This window comes from Enoplosus armatus, chromosome 1 (genome assembly GCF_043641665.1).
Source record: "Enoplosus armatus isolate fEnoArm2 chromosome 1, fEnoArm2.hap1, whole genome shotgun sequence".
Taxonomy (NCBI): Eukaryota; Metazoa; Chordata; class Actinopteri; order Centrarchiformes; family Enoplosidae; genus Enoplosus; species Enoplosus armatus.
In genome coordinates, this window is record NC_092180.1 from 30,343,378 (window position 1) to 30,364,297 (window position 20,920).

The following is a 20,920-nucleotide window of genomic DNA, read 5'->3' on the forward strand; positions in this document are numbered from 1 at the left end:
CACTCGTATGAAGAACTCTTGATAATTTCACTGTATGTCCGCGTCCGGATCAATGCCTTTGATTTGACTGATAACTGACCTTGCAGTGACTGGATCCATTTGGTTCTGAACCGCTGTGAACTGTGGAATGAAACTGTGATCAGATTCATTTCTTTTTCTTTTTTTTTTAATGGATTGGCTCCGGTACTAAATATTGGATATTCACCCTGAGAGCTTTAGACTTCCTCTGGGATGTATGTTATCACACCTCCTTGTAGCCACATGCTTCTGTTGAGCTGTATTTGCACAATCCTGTCGTTCAAGCATTAGTGGAAGAGGGGCTTACAATGCGAAGGTCAACATGCGTGGATGTTTGAAATCCCGTACTGGTGTAACATTTGGATTGTGGAAGGAGAAAAAATAGGCAAACATTGGTGTGCAGACTTTCTAAAGGCTGAGGTGGCCCTAATGTCACACCAGAGCAGCACTTGAAGGGGCATTAGGGCCAATTGAAGGGGCACAGGGGGGAACTTGGGCTGCCTACAGGGGCACTGAATGTGCCTCAGATGATATCCTACATGGTACGCGACATCAGGTCAAAAATTAAGCATGGAAGTGTCCCATTGTGCTGCTGATGTTGTAACAGTGTTGTAATAAGCTAACAGGTGGCGTCACAGTCTGTTCTGGAAGGGTTTCTTCAGCTTCACATATATGGCCTATTTCTAAATAGTTCTAGTTTATTACAACTTGGATCTCATTTTCAGAGTTTTGTCTATGATTTCTACCAGTAACAATACCTAACGTAACTCGCTGAGATCTGGGAACACAGCAACATTTTTTTTAACAAACCCCCCAGGTTAGCTCCACTTATTTGAAGATGCACAGTAAAATTTAAACGGTTCAACTTCAAGTTCTGTTGCCTGACCTGAACTTGTCTGGTCCCGACAGAGTATCGAGGTTTGGGTCGGGTTGGGGTTGGGTCGGGGCCGTTTGTTGCGTAAAGCTTGGGGCTTGGGTCTGGTCATTTTCAAATGAAATCCATTCAAATATTTCTCTTTCTCTCTCTCTGACTCTTCCAGTCGTCTGCTTCCATTTGTGTCACGCGTTCTAAGATGTTGCCCAGAGGGGAGATCCTTCAAGACAGTGTGGTGAACTGATAGTCAGAAATCAATGAAATCAAACAAAACAGTAGTTTTGGGTCATCGCAAACAATCACAAACAATCACAAAAGTATGAAAATAAGACCCAAGTTGTAAGAAAGCAGAATTGTCCCCATTCACCAGGGAGTGCAGGATTACTAGCATCTTTGGAGGTAAAAGTCTTCCCATAAAGGCTGTGGAAGGAGAAATATCAAAAAAGACGAACCTTTATCAAGACAGCGTGACTTTGCTTCACTTGACTTTCTTTGCCTTCTCTTACCTGACAAAAGACTCAGCTCTTCGTTTCGTTGGGACTTCAGAGGCCAGGTAGTGGTGGGAGGGAGGATGGATGGGCTGGTTGGATCATGTTTTTTCCCCAACTGTGGGCTCAAAAGCGGGAGATCATCCTTCGATTGCTGCCTTTTGATCGCGTCGTGAGGGTTTGAGACTATTAATCTGGTGGACGGTGGAGATTTTACCACAGCAACGTGGTGCCTGGGAACACAGACCACCTTCGCACCATCATAAAATGCCTCGTATCTGGATTGTGTCTAGATCTGATCAAGCTTGATTAATCCTGTGCAACTTACATGGTTTATTGTTTCGTTTTTAATGTCATTTTAACTTGACAGGGCTACGCATTCTGTTGGTTGTTTACATGATGTAAGTTGTTTGTGTTTTATTGTGTGTAGATGTGTTTTGTGTACTTACATACTGTATAACTTGAGTTTTCTGCCCTCTTGAGAGTCTTGTACATATTGCTATTTATTTCATATGAAATGTGTGTGTGTGTGTGTGTGTGTGTGTGAGAGAGAGCGAGAGAAGCGTGAGCGTGATGTGAGGGTTTATTGAAACGTGTGTTCATTTAAAATGCAGACACCATATTTTTGTACCTTGTAATGCTGAACAAGCAGTTCGGAGTCTGCGCGGCTCTCCACACATAAATCTGCACCTGAGGGAGCAACAAGAACACATTTATGCATCCTGTCTTCTGCGCCCCCCCCCACCCCTGTTCTATGCCTGTGCCACCCTGCTGATTTTTTTTTGTTGTTGTTGTTGTTTATTTTGTAAAGAAACTGTAGCAGGAGGAATCCAACAGGGAGGTGTTTCATAAAGAAGGGTCAGAAAAGCAAAGCTCACGGTCTTGAACCAGGAGTAAGCGGTTTCACAAAGCCAACTCAGAGCTAATGAGATCAGGCTAAGTTAAGTCTGGTTTTAGAACAGAGCTCGTTCATTGACTTTGAAACATCAAGCACGGATCACGTCACGGCAACAGAACAGAACATTTTAAACATGACCATTAGGAAGAAAATCATAAAGCAAAAAAACAAACAAACAAACAAACTAAGCGACTGCCAAAGCAAAGGAGAACTTTTGGCAGCATGTTCCATACCAGTTGTTGGGAAGTAGAGATGAACTCGTGAGCCCATGAACTCTTCTGTTTTGGCTCAGTTTGCTACAACACTCTGCCTGTAATCTCGCCATCTGTTTTTCAGATCCTGTTTATAGGTGCTGACATTTTCTTGCACAAAATGCAACGTGACAATAATTAACTTTGGTGTATCAAATAGGGCCCGAAATAAAATAATTTGCAGTTTCCAACAAAAGAAAGTTCCGTTGAATTATGCTACTGGTTTGTACGAGTGACATGATAGCCTTTGTGTGATGAAAGTAATGGTCTGTCTCTCTCGTATTTTTGATCGTGGTATTCCTGGGTATCTGTTTCATTTTTTTCATTTATATGAGAGAAAACAAAATACAAAACTCAACTCTAAGATTAAGAGCACAGCGGTGCTTTGAGCTAACTGCTAATGCCAGTATGCTATCAAGCTCACAGGTATTGATTTCCATTTTTTTACCATGTTAGTTTAGCATGTTAGCATGCTAACATTAGCCGATTAGCACTAAACACAAAGTGCAACTGAGGCTAATGGGAACGTCATTCATTTTGCAGTTATTTGGCCATAAACCAAAGTATTGGACAAATACTGGATGAAATGTCAGAGGATCACCAGTTTCAGTGCAATCCCTCCAATAGTTGTTTCACTCTGAACCTGCAAATGTTACCCTGCTGGTGGCGCTAGAGAGGATCATCAGAGGTTAGTGGGACGCATCATCTGGGAACTATGAATGTGTGTATCAAATGTTGTGCCAATCCACCCTGTAGATTTTGAGCTATTTTACTGAATAAGTGAAAATTTGACCTGCTGGTGGCGCTAGGTGAAAACATCACCAACGTCATTAGGATTCACCATCAGGAGACCATGAATGTTAACAAATTTCATGACAATCCATCCCACATTTGTTTAAATATTTCTGTTTGGACCAAAGTGGCGGACTGACCAAACCTATTTTATGAGATAGAATTTCCTGGAAATGAGCCTGGTTTACTGAGGTAAGTCTGGCTTTGCTGGTGATGTCGTTTTATAAACACCCCTCTTAGTGTGCTAAATGACGGGAGATGATTGATGGAAATGGCTGGGGAAAAAGGATGGAAAATCACAGTTTTCCTCCAGCATGGTTTGAAAGCACCAGGCAGTTAAAGTGTGTGTTTGTGATTGTAGTGTTAACACAGTGACAGTCTCAGCTCTCACCAATGGCTATGACCTCCCCTTAGCTTTGTAACCGATGACAAAATGTTGTTTTCACCCATTCACACTGTCTACACCAAGTGCATGTTTTGTAGAAAAATAAAGTCCATCATATACTCAACAGCGTAGCTCTCCAGTGTGACCTCAACCCTCTGAATGTGAGTTTTGTTCATGCTTTGCCTTTTCTTTTCTTTTCTTTTTTCGAAAAGTATCGTACACACGTAAAATATTGGACATAAAGTTCTATCTGAAGTTTACGTGTAAAGTCAACACACACTGCTACTCGGATCAAGTAAGCTGTCACTTCATTTTCTGAAAAATAGATCTGTGGCTAATGGAAAATAGATGTACTCCCACAAACTATATCAGCGGCTCTAACAGCTTGGAACCCTCCTGCAGAGCACAACATGGTTTTCAGTGATACTTAAGCACAGTTTTGGTTACTTGGTCATTTACTTGAGTATTGCCATTTTCTCACACCCTGGTTCGTACTTCCTCCTCACAGCACTTCATAAGAAAAATGACGTATATTTGACAGATGTCGTTGCAAGTTACTTTGTATTTTGAATTAAAAAAAAGAACACATGATGAGCTTGATTTATGTTTTTTCAAGGGTTATTGGTTCCCAACCTTTCTGACTTGTGACCACTTGTGTCTGGTCGGGGGCACCTTGTCAGGGCTCTTGTTTGCAGTTTCGCCAAAGACACGTTTCCCCTCTAAACTTCTGTCATGAACCAGCTCAAAATTAAGACAATTAACTCACACATCGGATCTCGATAAAACGACATGCATATTCAAGTTCAAAATCTTTAACGTACATTGTGTAATTCATTAGAACAAAATCACGTAACAACGGTCAATGGAAACCAAAATCACCAACCGACTGAGGGCTGGATTCAAAATCACACCCAAAATAAAAAGTAAAACATTTGAATTACAGGCTGATCCAACTCATATTGTGACTCAGTAGTGTGTATGGCTCTCACGTGCCTGTATGCACTCCCGACAACGTCTGGGCATGCTCCTGATGAGACGGCGGATGGTGTCCTGGTGGGATCTCCTCCCAGACCTGGATCAGGGCATCAGGTGAGCTCCTGGACAGTCTGTGGCGCTACTTGGCGGCGTCGATGCACGATACATAATGTCCCAGAGGTTCTCAATTGGATTTAGGTCTGGGCAACGTGAGGGCCAGTCAATGGCAACAATGCCTTCGTCATCCAGGAACTGCCTACACACTCTAGCCATATGAGGCCGGGCATTGTCCTGCACCAGGAGGAACCCAGGGCCCACTGCACCAGCGTAAGGTCTGGCCTTGAGGATTTCATCCTGGTACCTAACAGCAGTCATGGTACCGTTGGCTAGCCTGTAGAGGTCTGTGCGACCTTCCAAGGATATGCCTCCCCAGACCATCACTGACCCACCACCAAACCGGTCATGCTGGATGATGTTGCAGGCCGCATAACGTCTGTCACATGTGCTCAGTGTGAACCTGCTCTCATCTGTGAAGAGAACGGGGTGCCAATTGCGGACCTGCAAATTCTGGTGTTCTCTGCCGAATGCCAATCAAGCTGCAACGTGCTGGGCTGTGACCACAGGGCCCAGTAGAGGACGTCGGGCCCTCATGCTACCCTCATGGGGTCTGTTTCTGACAGTTTGGCCAGAAACGTGCACACCAGTAGCCCGCCGGAGGTCATTTTGTAGGGCTCTGGCAGTGCTCCTCCTGTTCCTCCTCGCACAAAGGAGCAGATACTGGTCCTGCTGCTGGGTTGATGCCCTTCTACGGCCCTGTCCAGCTCTCCTCGTGTAACGGCCCTTCTCCTGGTATGCTTTTATCTCAGTATTGGATTCGATCGGCTGCTGTCAGAGGGTACAGAAACCCACTCACTGTTTTAATCACACCCTCGACCTGGTTCTGACATATGGACTTGAAATTGAACATCTAATTGTCTTCTACAGAATCCTTTGTTATCGGACCATTACTTAATAACTTTTGAATTCCTATTACTGGACTACATGCCGTTAGGCAAATATGCCTACACCATATATCTATCTGATAGTGCTGTAGCTAAATTTAAGGAAGTGATTCCATCGGCATTTAATTCAGTGCCACGTCTCAATACAACTGAGGACTCCTATGCTAACCTTCGTCCAAATTGATCCTCTTGTTGATAATGTATCAGGCTAAATGTGACTGACACTCGACTCTATTGCCCCTCTAAAAAAGAAGATACTAAAACAAAGAAAGTCAGCTCCATGGTATAACACCCAAACCCACAAATTAAAGCAAACATTGCAGAAACTTGAAAAGAAATGGCGCTCCACCAAACTGGAAGAATCACGTTTAATTTGGCAAGATGGTCTTAGAGCTTATAGGAAGGCCCTCTGTAAAGCCAGAGCAGCCTATTACTCAACATTAATAGAAGAGAACAAGAACAACCCCAGGTTTCTCTTCAGCACTGTAGCCAGGCTGACAGAGAGTCACAGCTCTATGGAGCCATGTATTCCTATAACCCTCAGCAGTAATGACTTCATGAGCTTCTTTAATGATAAAATTCTAACTATTAGAGCCAGAATTGATCACCTCCTGTCTTCAGGTAGTACCTTACCTTCAAACACAGGAACCTCAGAAACAGCTGTAAAACTTGATGTATATTTAGATTGCTTTTCTCCCATCGACCCATTAGACCCCATCCCAACCTGGCTGCTTAAAGAGGTCTCACCTTTAGTCAGCACTTCTTTACTAGACATGATCAATCTGTCTTTATTAACAGGCTACGTACCACAGTCCTTTAAAGTAGCTGTAATTAAAGCTCTTCTTAAAAAGCCCACTCTTGATCCAGAGGTTTTTAGCCAACTATAGACCTATATCTAACCTTCCCTTTCTCTCCAAGATTCTTGAGAAAGCAGTTGCCAACCAGCTGTGTGACTTTCTACATGACAATAAGTTACCTGAGGACGTTCAGTCAGGTTTCAGAGTGCATCATAGCACAGAGACAGCACTGGTGAAAGTTACAAATGACCTTCTAACTGCATCAGACAAGGGACTTGTCTCTATACTTGTTTTGTTAGATCTTAGTGCTGCATTCGACACCATTGACCATCATATCCTATTACAAAGACCGGAACATTTAATTGGCATCAAAGGAACCGCACTAAGCTGGTTTAAATTGAATATAAATTATTTGCACACGTTAATGGTGAATCCTCCATGTACGCCAAAGTCAGTCATGGAGTTCCACAAGGTTCTGTGCTTGGACCAATACTATTCACCTTATATATGCTTCCTTTCGGAGATATTATTAGAAAACACTCCATAAATTTTCATTGCTTTGCGGACGATACCCAGCTATATTTATCGATCAAGCCAGAAGAACCTCATCAGTTAGCCAAGCTCCAAGCATGCCTTAAGGACATAAGGACCTGGACGACCTGCAATTATCTGATGTTGAACTTGGACAAGACAGAAGTTATTGTTCTTGGCCCTGAACACCTCAGAAACACAATATCTAAGGATATTGTTACTCTAGGTGGTACTGCCCTGGCCTCCAGCGCCACCGTGAGGAATCTTGGAGATGTCTTTGATCAGGACATGTCCTTTAACTCCCACGTAAAACAAACATCAAGGACTGCCTTCTTTCACCTCCGTAACATTGCAAAAATCAGGAAGATCCTGTCTCAAACAGATGCGGAAAAATTAGTCCATGCATTTGTCACGTCTAGGCTGGATTATTGCAATTCCTTATTATCAGGCTGTCCCAATAAGTCCCTGAGGACTCTCCAGCTGATCCAGAATGCTGCGGCACGTGTACTGACAGGAACCAGGAAAAGAGATCATATTTCTCCTGTATTAGCTTCTCTGCACTGGCTTCCTGTAAAGTCTAGCGTCTCAACTGCCAATACTTACACTTAAATACTGTAAATGTGTATATGTTTTATTTTCTATTTCTTATTTTTCTATTTTGTACATACTTTTAGTTCTAAATTATGCTACTTTCTACTCTTGAATGGGAGCACCGGTACTGTGCAATTTCCCCCCGGGGATCAATAAAGTATTTCTGAAATTACAGAACCCGAAGAAGAATTCTTTTTTTCCTCTTCATTTCTTTGATGCTGTACACTCCGGTACAGTAGGTGGCGGTATGCACCTATACACGTTGGTTTGCGATCAACCATTAAATCACAGAGAAGAAGAAGAAGAAGAAGAAGAAGAAGAAGAAAACTTGGATAACCGTAGCTACAGAATATAGCGACACTTGTTAGCTTAAGTAAGCTTAACGTCACAGCCCACATATCGTCGGCACTGTCCGCCCGGTTTATTTACGCGACGTGGGCGCCTTAAAACTACCGAGAACATGGGACGGAAAGTCACCCTCGCAACTTGCTCGGTGAATCAGTGGGCTTTGGACTTTGAAGGCAACTCGGAGAGAATACTGCAGAGTGAGTTGCGCAGCCACTACAGGGCAGCTCTGTCTTGCTTGAGTGCGCATGCGCCGACCGTGCATGCAGCCTGTTTGTTTTCTTGTTTTGTTTTTTTCTTACTTTTCTCCTTTTATTCCTTTTATTTAACTCAGTACTTTTGTTGTCTATTTCTTTTTCTTTTTTTTATTTTGTACATACTTTTAGTTGTAAAATGTTTGCTGCTTTCTACTCTTGAATGGGAGCACCAGTACTGTACAACCCCCCCCCATTGGTTCCTTTTTTATTTCTACCTTTTTATTATAAGGCTACATGTCTCGTCCTTTGTTAAGTCTGCACCAGTGCTGGCGTGTAAACTAAATACATATACTCAAGCACTCTACTGAAGTACAATTTGTAGGCACTGTTATTACACAATACAAAGTATAAAATGAAGAAAGTATTCTTTCTCGTGCTGGAAATATTGCACTTTTTTTTTTACTATGCTACGTTTATTTGACAGCCAGTTACAAGTTTTAATTAACAAGTATGGTCAGTTTATAAAACATGACACATGACGTTTGGATGCATAAGCCCCTCAATGGCATACCATAAAGGCACGGGCCAAGAAGATTTGGAGGAGGTGGAAACGTACGTAAAAAGTTCTAATGAAATAATGATCAACTTGATTTGGCCACCAGGGATCATGGGTTTAGGCGAAATGGCCCGGATGAAAGAAGAAAAGGGGAGAAAGAATCCCAACGCAGCCAAAGGAAATTACTAGACATGACAAACCAAGAAACAAATGGAGAAAATACTTAAACTTATACTTAACTTTATATACGAATCTATACACAACGCGCACATTATTTCTTATTTTCTGCGGTGTTTCAGGAGTTGTTTCATCACTTTCCACAATTTAGTTTTTTTAGTCAGCTGTGAACACTCTACAGACTTAAACCTTGCTGATGATGAGTATGCAGTAATGATTTTGGACACACTTTGCTGTGTCAGGAGGTTCAGCACTCAAAGCTGCATATGAAACAGGGATTTTCCAGTAATTTTCGAATTTGGGTGATAAATCTTTCTCTCTTTTCTGCTTTTGCTGCTTTGATTTTAACCTTCTTTTTTGAAACCTGTCTCTCCCAAGTCTCCCAACTTCGTGGAAGTTCAATACTGAATCACTGTAGAAACCACTTTAAGAAAAGGAACTGACTTCTGCTTCCACCAACAACCATTTTTGCTAGAAAACAGTAACCCTGCCTTTTATCTGTCTGTGTGTTTCTCTGCAGGTATTGAGGTTGCTAAGGCTCATGGAGCCAAGTACAGACTGGGCCCAGAGCTGGAGATATGGTACGATGAGGGAAAGATTCATTAGTTTGCAAGATGCCTGCTTACGTTTCACACTGACATGAGTATATCCAAAATATCATCTACTGCTGCTAACAGGAATAAAACACTGTCAGTGCCTCGTAGCTCAAAGGGTTTATAAGATTCTAACACTGCCAGAGTTTGGAGGTTCGGTTTACTTTACTCAGCTGGCGTCTCTTTTCTAATTCACCATATATATATATACTTTTTTTTACAGTGGGTATGGCTGCGCAGACCACTTCTATGAGTCGGACACGTTGCTCCACAGCTTTCAGGTCCTGAGGAAGCTCTTGGAGTCTCCCGTCACCCAGGATATCATCTGTGACGTGGGAATGTGGGTACTGCCCTCAAACAGACGGTCCTAAAGCAGTATTCAATCCAGCAGTCCTGCCCACACAATGAGCATCACGCCGTTTTGGGCAGATCTCCTGCTAGCTGAGCATTTGAAAGTTTATTTCACATCAAAGGGCTTCAGTGTCCCATCAGTCATGAAAGGGAAACAGTTGCGCCACTGCAAAACTGCTGTGACTAAATATTTTCACTTTTTAATCAGTTTTAAGTTCGAAAAATGAAATCATCACCATTGATGGCCGAGACCGATTTGGTGTCACATTTGACAAAGTGTTGTGGATTCTGTTCCCCTCAGGCCCATCATGCATCATAACGTGCGCTACAACTGTCGAGTCCTGTTCCTCAACAGGTACGTTAAGCACACCAGTCCAGTCTCTTTTCGTTTTTGTTTTTTTGTACATTTATACCATTTGACCGGACAAAATCTTTCTCATGTTCAGTTGGAGCATACAGAGAACTTGCAAATGGAAGTTTTTTTTAATTTTTTTTCACTCATCGTTTTTTCTTCCATGCTGCAGAAAGATACTGCTAATCAGGCCTAAAATGCTGATGGCCAACTACGGGATCTACAGAGAGATGCGCTGGTTCTCACCTTGGAACCAGTTACGGTTGGTCAACATCACTCAGAAGTCTACCACAAACTCATTTAAGTCCTTCTTATCGCTCTGTCTCTATCTTTGCGAGAACTCTAATTGTTGATATGTTCATTATATTAGCAAATTATTGTTATGTATTGCTTTAATTTGCAATGGATTTTAGACTTGATGAAGCGTATCAGTGTAGTGTTTTCCACATAGAACTCTCCTAATTATTAAACTGGACAGACAAGTCCGTTTGCCAACAGGCCATTAAAGAGCGCTCCAACCATTTATTAAGAGACGGATGGTTGAAAGCTGCGCAGCAGAGGCCTGAGATATCCTGACTTGTAGTTTGTGGTGTGGGTCAAACTCAAGCACCAACCTACGGGTCTGAAAAGCGAAGCTGATGCAGAAGTGCCCGAAACCGGCATTCTTTCTAATGGCCCTGCTTCTCACTTGATTCATTACTAAGCTAGGTTAACATATTTCCCAAAGCGCTGGGGAGTGTTTCTACAAGGCCAAAACTCACTACCACTAATGCGATTTTAGTTCACTTATTGGTAATGACATGGATGGTAGTGAAAGTCCTTTTGCTTGTTTCTTCAAGGCAGGTTGAGGACTATTTCCTGCCCCGAATGATCCAGGAGGTCACAGGGCAGGTAAAAAAAAAAAAAGTCTGTGTTTAGAGTTTGATCAGCTAAAAGATTTTTTCTCCACAGGAAATAATAGCAAAGAGAGGGTCCGCGTATTTTATTCCTCTTTCTTTGGTTTCATCAGGACACAGTCCCATTCGGTGACTGCGTGCTATCCACAAAGGACACCTGCATTGGCACTGAGATATGTGCGGAGCTCTGGAACCCCAGAAGGTAGAGGACCGTATAAGGGTTGTGTGGGTGTTACTATGTGGTACTATCTGTGGACTGTCTGAAACGATCTTAACTTCCTGATGACTCCTCTTTTCCTCAGCCCCCATATTCAGATGGGTCTGGATGGGGTTGAAATCTTTACCAATTCGTCTGCTAGCCACCACGAGCTCCGCAAAGCTGATCAAAGAGTCAGCCTCATCAAGTCGGCCACCACCAAGGTATACTTCAACCAGGAGTTCTTAAACATTAAACATGAAAATGTTGTGACTATTCCTGGTATAAACATATGTTGTCTAAGACTATGTAGAACACAAACACTGGTCGGGAGTTTTATTTACAGATATTTATTCTATATATTCCTGAAATCATTCTCCTCCACCAGCACCTTGCCAAGACACTTTTTATGTTGGTTTTCATTTCTCACTCATCTGTTCATGCACAGGCAATGCAAAGCAGAGATCACTAGAGGGCAGTGTTGTATCGCAGATGTAGCACATAGCGCCACTGTAGAGTCCTGTGTTTGTAGTACATGTCCTGCAATGAGTTTGACTAAAATCAGCACTGCTTCCAGAGTGGAGGTATCTACCTGTATGCCAACCAGCGGGGCTGCGATGGAGACCGCGTCTACTACGATGGTTGCGCCATGGTGGCCATCAACGGAGACATTGTGGCACAGGGAGCACAGTTCTCCCTTAATGATGTGGTATGTGTGGGCGTGAAAAGACCTTGCTGAAAAAGACCCTGCAAACAAGTGTCCGTGTAGTTGCAAAATCATAGCTGACATACGGGAAGTGACATTATTGGAGTGTGAAAACACTGTATAGGTTTCTTGTGTGCGCAGGTGTATGTGCGCATAGTAAGACAGACAGCATGCCTCAAGAGAGAGCCAGACTGATTGTGTGTGTGTGTGTGTGTGTGTGTGTGTGTGTTTTTGTAGGAGGTGATTACAGCCACTCTTGACCTTGAGGATGTGCGTAGCTACAGAGGAGAAGTATGCCAGCCGAACATGGTGAGAAACCTTCCAGCCTTTGTCAAATATCATCATGTCCAAATCATAGCCTATTGCCTTTTTGTATTACTTAACGTAACCTTTTGTTTAACATACTTTAGGTTGCATGCCAACAGGGCGCTGCAGGGGTGACTTTATTTTTGTGGGCAAACCTGGGAGTTAGCATCGCCCTGGTTTCCTCGACCAAAAGCCAATGGGATTGTTCCGTGGGATTTTGGATTATAGCAGAAAATAAGCTCTGCGGCAAAACAAAAAGTTTATGACACTCACACGTTTTGTTCAGCGAGATAATCTTCACTAATGAACGCCACTTTTAGGATTTTTGAAGCGTAAATGGAATCGCCAGAAGTAAAAAGCTAACGTTAGGCTATAAAGGAACTCCACCACGGTCGCATGACTTCAACGTCACTAAGTTTCACTTTAAGAGAACATAGACAGATATAGATATACAGACAGATAGATATAGAGTGTAAACACAACGAGGCTGTAAAGGCGGAACTAGTGAGGAGATGACTCTCCGTGTTTAACGTCCGCGACAACCTTCTTTTTTTGGTAGTCTAAAGTTAGTTCCTATGTAAACATATAGGGAGTGATTTACAATGTGCTGTATAGTATGTGAGTTGCGTCTGTGTTTACCGTCGAGTCCAAACACTGTATATCTTCATTGACCCTGGGTGAAAATAGCAGGCCTGACATTTGTATGTCACACATTACAGCTAATGAGACTGGGACATCATCTCGTGATGAGGTCTCGTGATTAGTCTGCATGGACTTGAGAGCAAGTCTGCTCGCCTTGAGACACAAATCTCAAGTTAGGTCAAGTTAGGTTGGGAGGGCGGTAGCTGGCCTGGTAGGGTGCGTACCATATATTGGGTTTGATTCCAGCCTGGGCCCTTTGCTGCATGTCGTCTTCTCTCTCTCTCCTGCATTTCCTGTCTCTCTTCAAGCTGTAACTATTCAATAAAGGCATATATATATATAATTTCAATAGAATGGAGGACAAATTCAGTAATTCAAATTTACAACACAAACAATATATTAAAGTAACATCAAAACGTATGCCACTGGAACACAGTCTGAAGACAATCCGTGTCCCATATTAAAGCTGCACTTATCAATATTTTTGTATGAACAGCCTCTTTCAGCTCATTGTTTTGGTTTCATGGCCGACGGTTTCACTCTTTCGGTTCAGTCCCATCGCACTCGTCAGCCTTGTTTCCAGCAGCAGGCGGCTGTTTTGAGAGACAAAGGTATGAAAAGCCACTGTACGCAACCTGCTCGGCAGACAGCAGACAGCAGACAGACACACTTAAGAGACGAGCCGGTGAACACAGTGGAGCATTTAGCAGCTGAAGAGAGAGATGTTTCCCTCGGGAGGTGGTGGAGACCAAAAACAGAGCTGAAACGTGGTGAATATTGGACTGCCATTCGTCAGGTGACACAAACAACGTTCCAATTGAATAATAATGTTGCTGTGTTCTGCTGGATGTAATAATAATAGGCTGCTCTTTGAAAACAACTTCGCACCTCTTATGTCAAGAGGATGTGTCTTCATCCTGTTACGCTGTCCCCAGGTGGCTCACAAAAATCAATTCATGCAGCTTTAAAGCTGGAGTGTGGAACTTTTGTCTCCTCCTTCTGGCGTAGGCCTACAGGTTACAAGTAGCCCAGAGCCATGTAGAGAGAGAATTTGTGTCAGCTGCATTCTCTTACCAAAAATCGCAGTTCACGCATCCTAACCCGTCATCCTGCTGTTTTTAAGAGATTTGTGGTTCGGAAAAAAAACACCCCTTTTTTAATCGTTTCCGTGAACACTATTTGCTAGTTTCGTACGTATGTGTCACTTTGTCTCCCCACTTCCTCTCCCTCTCTTGTAGGAAAGCGAACCCAAACCTTGCCACAGGGTCAAAGTTGACTTTTCTTTATCCAGCGGAGATGACGTCTACCTCCCTACCCACCAACCGATAACATGGCGCTTTCATACACCGGAGGAAGAGATCAGGTACAAAATACATTTCATTTGGTGTGTGTATTTTTATTTGTGACAGAGAACCAGTGTGGTCTTTTAGCTTTTGAAAAGGGACAGTTAAAGAAACCCCCTATGCAGAAATCCATTGAACGGCAGTTGACACCTGTGTTGTTCAGTCTAGGGCCAGCCTGCTGGCTGTGGGACTACCTGAGGAGAAGTGGGCAGGTGAGGAGGAACACACACACACACACACACACACACACACACACTGAAGAAAATGCTGCAGTACTGTATGTGATCGTGTGCGTCTCCGTAAGGATTATTAGGCCTTAAAATAACGGATATTGAGAAGTAATTCGATCTTTGTGTGTTTGCGATGCTTCCGGTTTGTGTCCCAGGCTGGCTTTCTGTTGCCTCTGAGCGGGGGCGTTGACAGCTCCTCCACCGCCTGCATTGTCCACTCTATGTGCGTGCTGCTCTGCCAGGCCGTAGCAGACGGCAGTGAGTATGATTCAGTTTGCCTCCATTTCAGTTTGTTTTAAACACACACATTCTCTCGATGTGACTGTTGACACGTGTTCTTGCAAAGGATGAGGCTTAGGTGTTATTCCATATTTTCCATATGCCCTCCCCCCGGATCCGGCATTGGATGGGGAAGCTAAAACTGGTGTGACGTGATCAGGTTTTTCTAGTTTTTAGTTAAGATTCTAGCTGCAGCATTCTGAAACCGTCCCCCAGACAGCCAGGCACTGGAGGACGTTTGCAGAGTGGTAGGGGACGACTCCTACCGTCCTCAGTGTCCAAGGGAGCTGTGCGGCCGCATCTTCACCACCTGCTACATGGCCAGCGAGAACTCCTCGGGGGACACGTGCAGGAGGGCCAAAGACCTGGCCAATCAGATCGGCAGGTAGGCAGGATTCAACTTGGAAGGGCTTTTCTTTGAGGATGCTAAGTAGCATGCAGCGCAATATTTACACCTAGAATGAATATGTATTGCATATCTATAAATAGTTGTTTTCACCCTTTGTCGTTTATCTCTTGGTCTGCAGCACACACATGAATATTAACATAGACACGGCAGTGAAAGGCATTCTGGGTATCTTCTCAGTGGTTACTGGAAAGTGGCCTCAGTTTTGCGTCAACGGAGGGAGCCACAGGGAGAACCTGGCTCTGCAGAACGTGCAGGTTGGGCACTATTCTATATTTCTGTCACCATAATGGGTTTTATCTTCTGTTTCCTGTGTTCCCCTGACTCACTTTTCACTCTCTGTCATCACACGTTTTTTTTTTTGGTTCACAAACATATTGTGACAGTTTAACCACAGTCTTCAAACTGATGCTTCAGTAGCACAACTCCCACCTCGTGTATACACGGTGAGAGCGAGGCTAGGCCGTGGGCGTGGACTGAAAGTCGAGGCCTGCACCTATACGCGTATATAGAATCTGGACTTTTGAGCTGTGTTGCAGGCAGTTTTGTATTCACTTCCTGTGTGTGTGTGTGTGTGTGTGTGTGTGTGTGTGTGTGTGTGTGTGTGTTCCCAGGCTCGGGTCAGGATGGTCCTGGCCTACCTGTTTGCCCAGCTGAGCCTGTGGGCCCGGGGAAAGCCAGGTGGACTGCTGGTGTTGGGCTCAGCCAACGTAGACGAGAGGTATGACCAGAAAAAGAATTACATTGTGTGATTTCTGGGCTGTCTGGAGACAAAAGGTGACAGTGTGAAGGTTTCTGTTACTCAAACTGGCCTCTTTCATTGACTCACCGGAACTTGAAACCACACGGCCCCACCATCACAGCCCCGTTGTGTTTTCAGCTTGTGCGACCGCCCTTCCCAGTCTCGTGAGCGCGAGATTAGATTAGAATACGGTGGTCAGAGGCCACTGTGGCTTAACATTTTACGACAAAATCTCACACAGATGTTTTAATAGGATACAGCGATGCCTCTCACTTCCTGCCTCACTCTGAATTCATTGGAATCACGTGATCACAAACGACGCGTGAGCGCGAACCGCGATCCCGTGAGGGAGTTTCACCTACAGCTCACGCAGAAATGCCAGGAAAAAAACAAAAGCAGCATATTTTGTGTAGCTATACTCCTGTAAGAATCCATCTTCGCATAGTGATCAAGCACATGTTCAGCCAACACATCCGAGACAATCCGTCATTGATCAGTTCAACAATGTATATTCACTGGAATCATACGTATGTATCATCAATATGGTGATAACTTCCATTTAGCCAAAAGACACTTAGATACCTTTTTTATTCAAATAAAGTGGCACACAACCGCAGGGCGGTAATTGAATGACTTGAATGCCTGGTAACAAATGTTAACGTCTGGTTTAAGGATTGCCTGGGTCCAGAACTCCAACAAGTTGACTGCTTCAGGTCTGGCATCGGTAACTCGAAACAGCGGTTTTCTCGGCTGAAATGCCATCGATCCAGAGAGCGCCGCGGGGGCGACTAGCGAGCGATTGGTTAGGGGGAAGCGAACAGAAATCGGTTAGTGGAAGCAATGTCGGACTGAGGATGGAAATGGAGCGAAACAAGTGAATACTTCCGTCTGATATCAGGCCAGTGTAAGGAGGCTATTTACCAAAAACAACAGCAGCTTTGCTCACTGGGTTAGTGTAGCTTAAGCAGTGCAACTACTGATCGATAAATCCTGTTTTTCCTCAGACAAATAACATCTTTTCCTGCTCAGCCTGACAGGGTACTTCACAAAGTACGACTGCTCCAGCGCCGACATCAACCCCATCGGAGGCATCAGCAAGATAGACCTGAAGAGCTTCCTGCTTTACTGCGTTGAGCAGTTCCAGCTCACCACTCTGAAAGGGTGAGGGTCGGCTAACAGACTTTTGTGGAGACTGGGTAAAGTACCTGTTCAGTGTCCAGTGAACGCAGACGCCTAAAAGTTGGAGGGATTCATTTCTGAGGCGGAAATCCGTTCCAAGTAAACCAAGTAGCGCCAGGATTTGTGGGGAAATAATGGCAAAAAAAACACCAGCACCACCGGTGTGAGAGATGGAGGTTTTAATGTTGACGGATGATATATAGCGTTATTTATTCATTTTGTATCATTATCATTGTGTTTACAAGTGCAAACTGCAGCGCATTTAAACATGCGATATATCTTATATAGTAACACATATATGTACAAGGTACAAGAGTGCAGAGGAGTTGAGGGAAGAAGCTGCTCTGTGGTCTGGTGGTATGGCATATACTTCTGTATCACTTGCCAGATGGCCGCTGTGTGTGTGTGTGTGTGTGTGTGTGTGTGTGTGTGTGTTTCATGCACAAGTCAAACAAAAAAACAAAACGTTAGCGTCATTTACCACGAACCACAAACGGAGCATCATGTGTGGTTTTGTGTTCCTTTTTTTTTTCTTTTTTTTTGCAGCATCCTGGCCGCTCCGCCCACAGCTGAACTGGAGCCACTGACAGACGGACAGGTGTCACAAACAGATGAGGTAAGACGCGGGGGTGTATCTGGAGACCTTCTAGTAGAATTACAATGAAAAGAACCAAACGGTCATCACGGCTAACAAATGACTTAACCCGAAAGAAATCTTGGACTGGAATATGCATTTGCATTTGCTCTAATTCTCATCCTCCTTTTTCCTGTCGTCTCCTGCACTTCCTCCCTCCTCCCGCCTCCCTCCTCAGGCAGACATGGGGATGACCTACTCCGAGTTATCGGTGATTGGGCGGCTGAGGAAGATCTCCAAGTGTGGCCCCTTCAGTATGTTCTGTAAACTGGTTCACGTGTGGAAGGATGCGCTCTCTCCCACGGAGGTCAGTGAGCTCCTTCAAACGCAGACATTTTCAGGTGTGGACGCCAGAGCTGTGACATTTCTTTAGAGAGAGAGAGAGAGAGAGAGAGTACCCAGAATAATCGCATCAAATCAGATAAAACAATTGAGTTCATTGTTTTTATTTACTTATTTTTTTTGTCCATCAAAGAAAAGTCGTCCAGGTTCATTTTCTGTGGATAAATTGAGGAGATGTTTACATAATTAACATCACCCAATAATATTCCAATATACTGTAATGATGACAAAAAGTGGCTTTATAACAACATGTCTTGATACTGGCTGCGTAGTTGATCCATTCTGATAATATCGAGGAACTACCGGTTTTGGAGCACGTCTATGTTGTTGCAGAATAATAAAACTAAACAAAACAACAGTTAAGCGTTAAAGTCTCACAGACTGACAGGAGATTCTAATGGCGCTTTCAGGGTGAGGACCTTTTAAAACACGATGGTGTGACGTCTCTGGTCAGCCAAAAATAGCATGTGTCTCGTTTTGTTTTTGTGATTATCCAACCCACAAAGTCAACATGAATTAGCTACAGCTTAGTGCATTTGAGAAAACCACAAAATGGACCGTTCAGCCGCTCCCAGATTACCTTTTTCACACTTCCTGTCAAGTTGGTGCCTTTCGTCTGTTGACGGCGCGCCGCCGTCTTTTCTCTAGGTGGCCCTGAAGGTGAGGCACTTCTTCCGAATGTACTCGGTGAACCGCCACAAGATGACCACGGTGACGCCGTCCTACCACGCGGAGAGCTACAGCCCTGACGACAACCGCTTTGACCTCCGTCCTTTCCTCTACAACACGCGCTGGACCTGGCAGTTCAGGTGCATCGACGAGCAGGTAGCAGTCGACGCACGAGGCAGTCGTTTCGCTCCACTTCATTCTCATTGTTAGAATGGTGGGCTGGACAGGAAAAAAAACATAAAAGTATAAAGGACAATAATGCAGACGCTAACACGATCTATCCCAATACTCTGTAGTATTTGGTAGAGCTGGAAAACTGGCAGGCTAAATAACATCTTTTAAAGATGTCGTTTCCCCTTTCTCATTTCCTTGCCCACAGGTGTCCCAGATGGCAGTAGACACCCCAAAGCAATAAGAACCCGAGGTTCTTCAGTCTCCTGTGGAAATCAAAAGTCAGAAAGATCCGAGGATTTGGCGATTTCGTACAGCTTTCAGCAAAGCCAAATACCTCGGACTGTGCTTGCAAGCGATCAATACCGACTAGAATAAAAAAAAATATTCTGTACCTCCTTTTTGGAAGCCTAACCTTGTTATTACCGATGTGACTAAAGCCACTAGCTGGGGTTCTCAAAGCTGGAGCCTTATCTATCCTGCATGTGATTATAGTGATGTTTTTAATCTGTGTACTTTTTTTTTTTTTTTTTTTTTAAGAGAAACATCTTCAAACAATACAATCTTGGGATTTGCTTCAGTACAATCACACCATTGTGTTTCAAATAAATATTGCATATAATGTTCAATTTCGACATTTTGTTAACAGATTCTTAATCATTGATCTAATGAATCATCTTCTTACCTTACGTAAGGTTTTATTTAGGTATAGCTCCAAAAATACTATTTACATTATGGGTGTATCACAACTTATGCTTCAAACTTTTTGTCGTGGAGAAAATCCTTACTGGTTACAAATAGAGTTTAAAAAGTAATATATATTTTGTATATGGCAAGCTTACAACCCAAACAAGACCCCGGGGGGCAACATGAAGGTCTGAACCGCATAAGCAGATGAGTATATTCAGATAGGCTTGGAAAAGGCCCTTAGAAGAATAGCTGTCTTTTATTTATGACGAGCTTTCTGTCCCCAAAGGACACCAAGCTCCGTCACAAACCGAGCGATGCCTGGTGGATGTTTTACTCCTGGAAGAGTGTTTTGCCAGAGTGATTTGATGTCAGCTGCTTGGTTTACGCTTGGACAGGCAGAGATGTATGGCAGCACTAGCAGTAGAAATAGCAGCTATAGTTATAATAATACTGGAAATATGACTGATAATAGTAGTTACAGCTATAATACTAGCTGAGATTAATAATAGCAGCTTTAATAGTAACAGAACTACGACTAAACATAATAACTGTAGTGATGAGAGTCAGGCAGGCCCATGGCGGCAGCAGCACCCAGGCGTACCAGGACCACGATCCACAGCAACCTGCGAGACGAGAAAGCACAAAGAAACTCCGGGGAAGAGATAAAGTTAGTAACATGCATTGGACTGTGATGGATGTGCAAAGATGAAGAGGGAGAGGAGGAAGCAACCCTGCATTCTGGGAGCGCAGTGCTCTAGTGGGGTAATAGGGTACTATGAGCTCTTTAAGATATGATGGTGCCTGACCAGGAAGAGCTTTGTAAGTCAGGAGAAGGACTTCGTCTCCTCTTCCTCACAGCAGTGGGGTTTGTTTTTGGGGGGGGGGGTTTGTCCCCCCCCCCCCCCAGCCTCTATCCCATCCATTCACGGAGAATGTCAGGTGTCCTAATGGGGCGCACATGGAGTTCTGTGCGCTATTACGCACGGCGCAGGAGCTGGACATGGAACCCTTTATGGTTTCATCTCCTGAAGTGTGTGTGTGTGTGTGTGTGTGTGTGTGTGTGTGTGTGTGTGTGTGTGTGTGTTTGTTGAACCGGACAGACCCAGTGAGGCATAGACTATAATTCTGCCCTCTAACGACAGCCTCAGAGGGAGAAGGTATGAGGTATACGTACTGTAACTCCAGGTTGTATGAGTACAGGCGCAGCCCTCTGAGCCTTGGGCCTCACTTGGCTCCTTCAGGAAAAGCTGTTATTGGGAGCCGATTGTCCGGCCTCAGTCCAATTCATACACAAGGTGAGGCCCCCACAACAGGGGG

General features: G+C 43.9%; 1 protein-coding gene across 1 annotated transcript; it reads left to right on the forward strand.

Annotated features, from left to right (window-relative positions):
- Positions 1–8,061: 8,061 nt before the first annotated feature.
- Positions 8,062–19,523, forward strand: LOC139282991 (glutamine-dependent NAD(+) synthetase-like). Its single transcript, XM_070902924.1, has 21 exons — positions 8,062–8,146; positions 9,397–9,457; positions 9,693–9,809; positions 10,122–10,175; positions 10,345–10,434; positions 11,012–11,063; positions 11,182–11,270; positions 11,371–11,488; positions 11,842–11,973; positions 12,208–12,279; positions 14,157–14,281; positions 14,425–14,473; positions 14,647–14,749; positions 14,987–15,155; positions 15,298–15,433; positions 15,791–15,897; positions 16,948–17,079; positions 17,644–17,713; positions 17,910–18,038; positions 18,722–18,898; positions 19,122–19,523. Exons 1-21 carry the CDS (start codon positions 8,062–8,064, stop codon positions 19,155–19,157), a joined length of 2,103 nt encoding a protein of 700 aa, XP_070759025.1. The 3' UTR covers positions 19,158–19,523.
- The last annotated feature ends 1,397 nt before the right edge of the window (positions 19,524–20,920 follow it).

Bases quoted from the DNA above. Each gene is read 5' to 3' on its own strand.
- LOC139282991 (XM_070902924.1), top strand. From the start codon at position 8,062: ATGGGACGGAAAGTCACCCTCGCAACTTGCTCGGTGAATCAGTGGGCT. The intron at 9,810-10,121 runs GTGGGTACTGCC...TGTTCCCCTCAG, and splicing joins ATCATCTGTGACGTGGGAAT to GCCCATCATGCATCATAACG. The intron at 15,898-16,947 runs GTATGACCAGAA...TTTCCTGCTCAG, and splicing joins TCAGCCAACGTAGACGAGAG to CCTGACAGGGTACTTCACAA.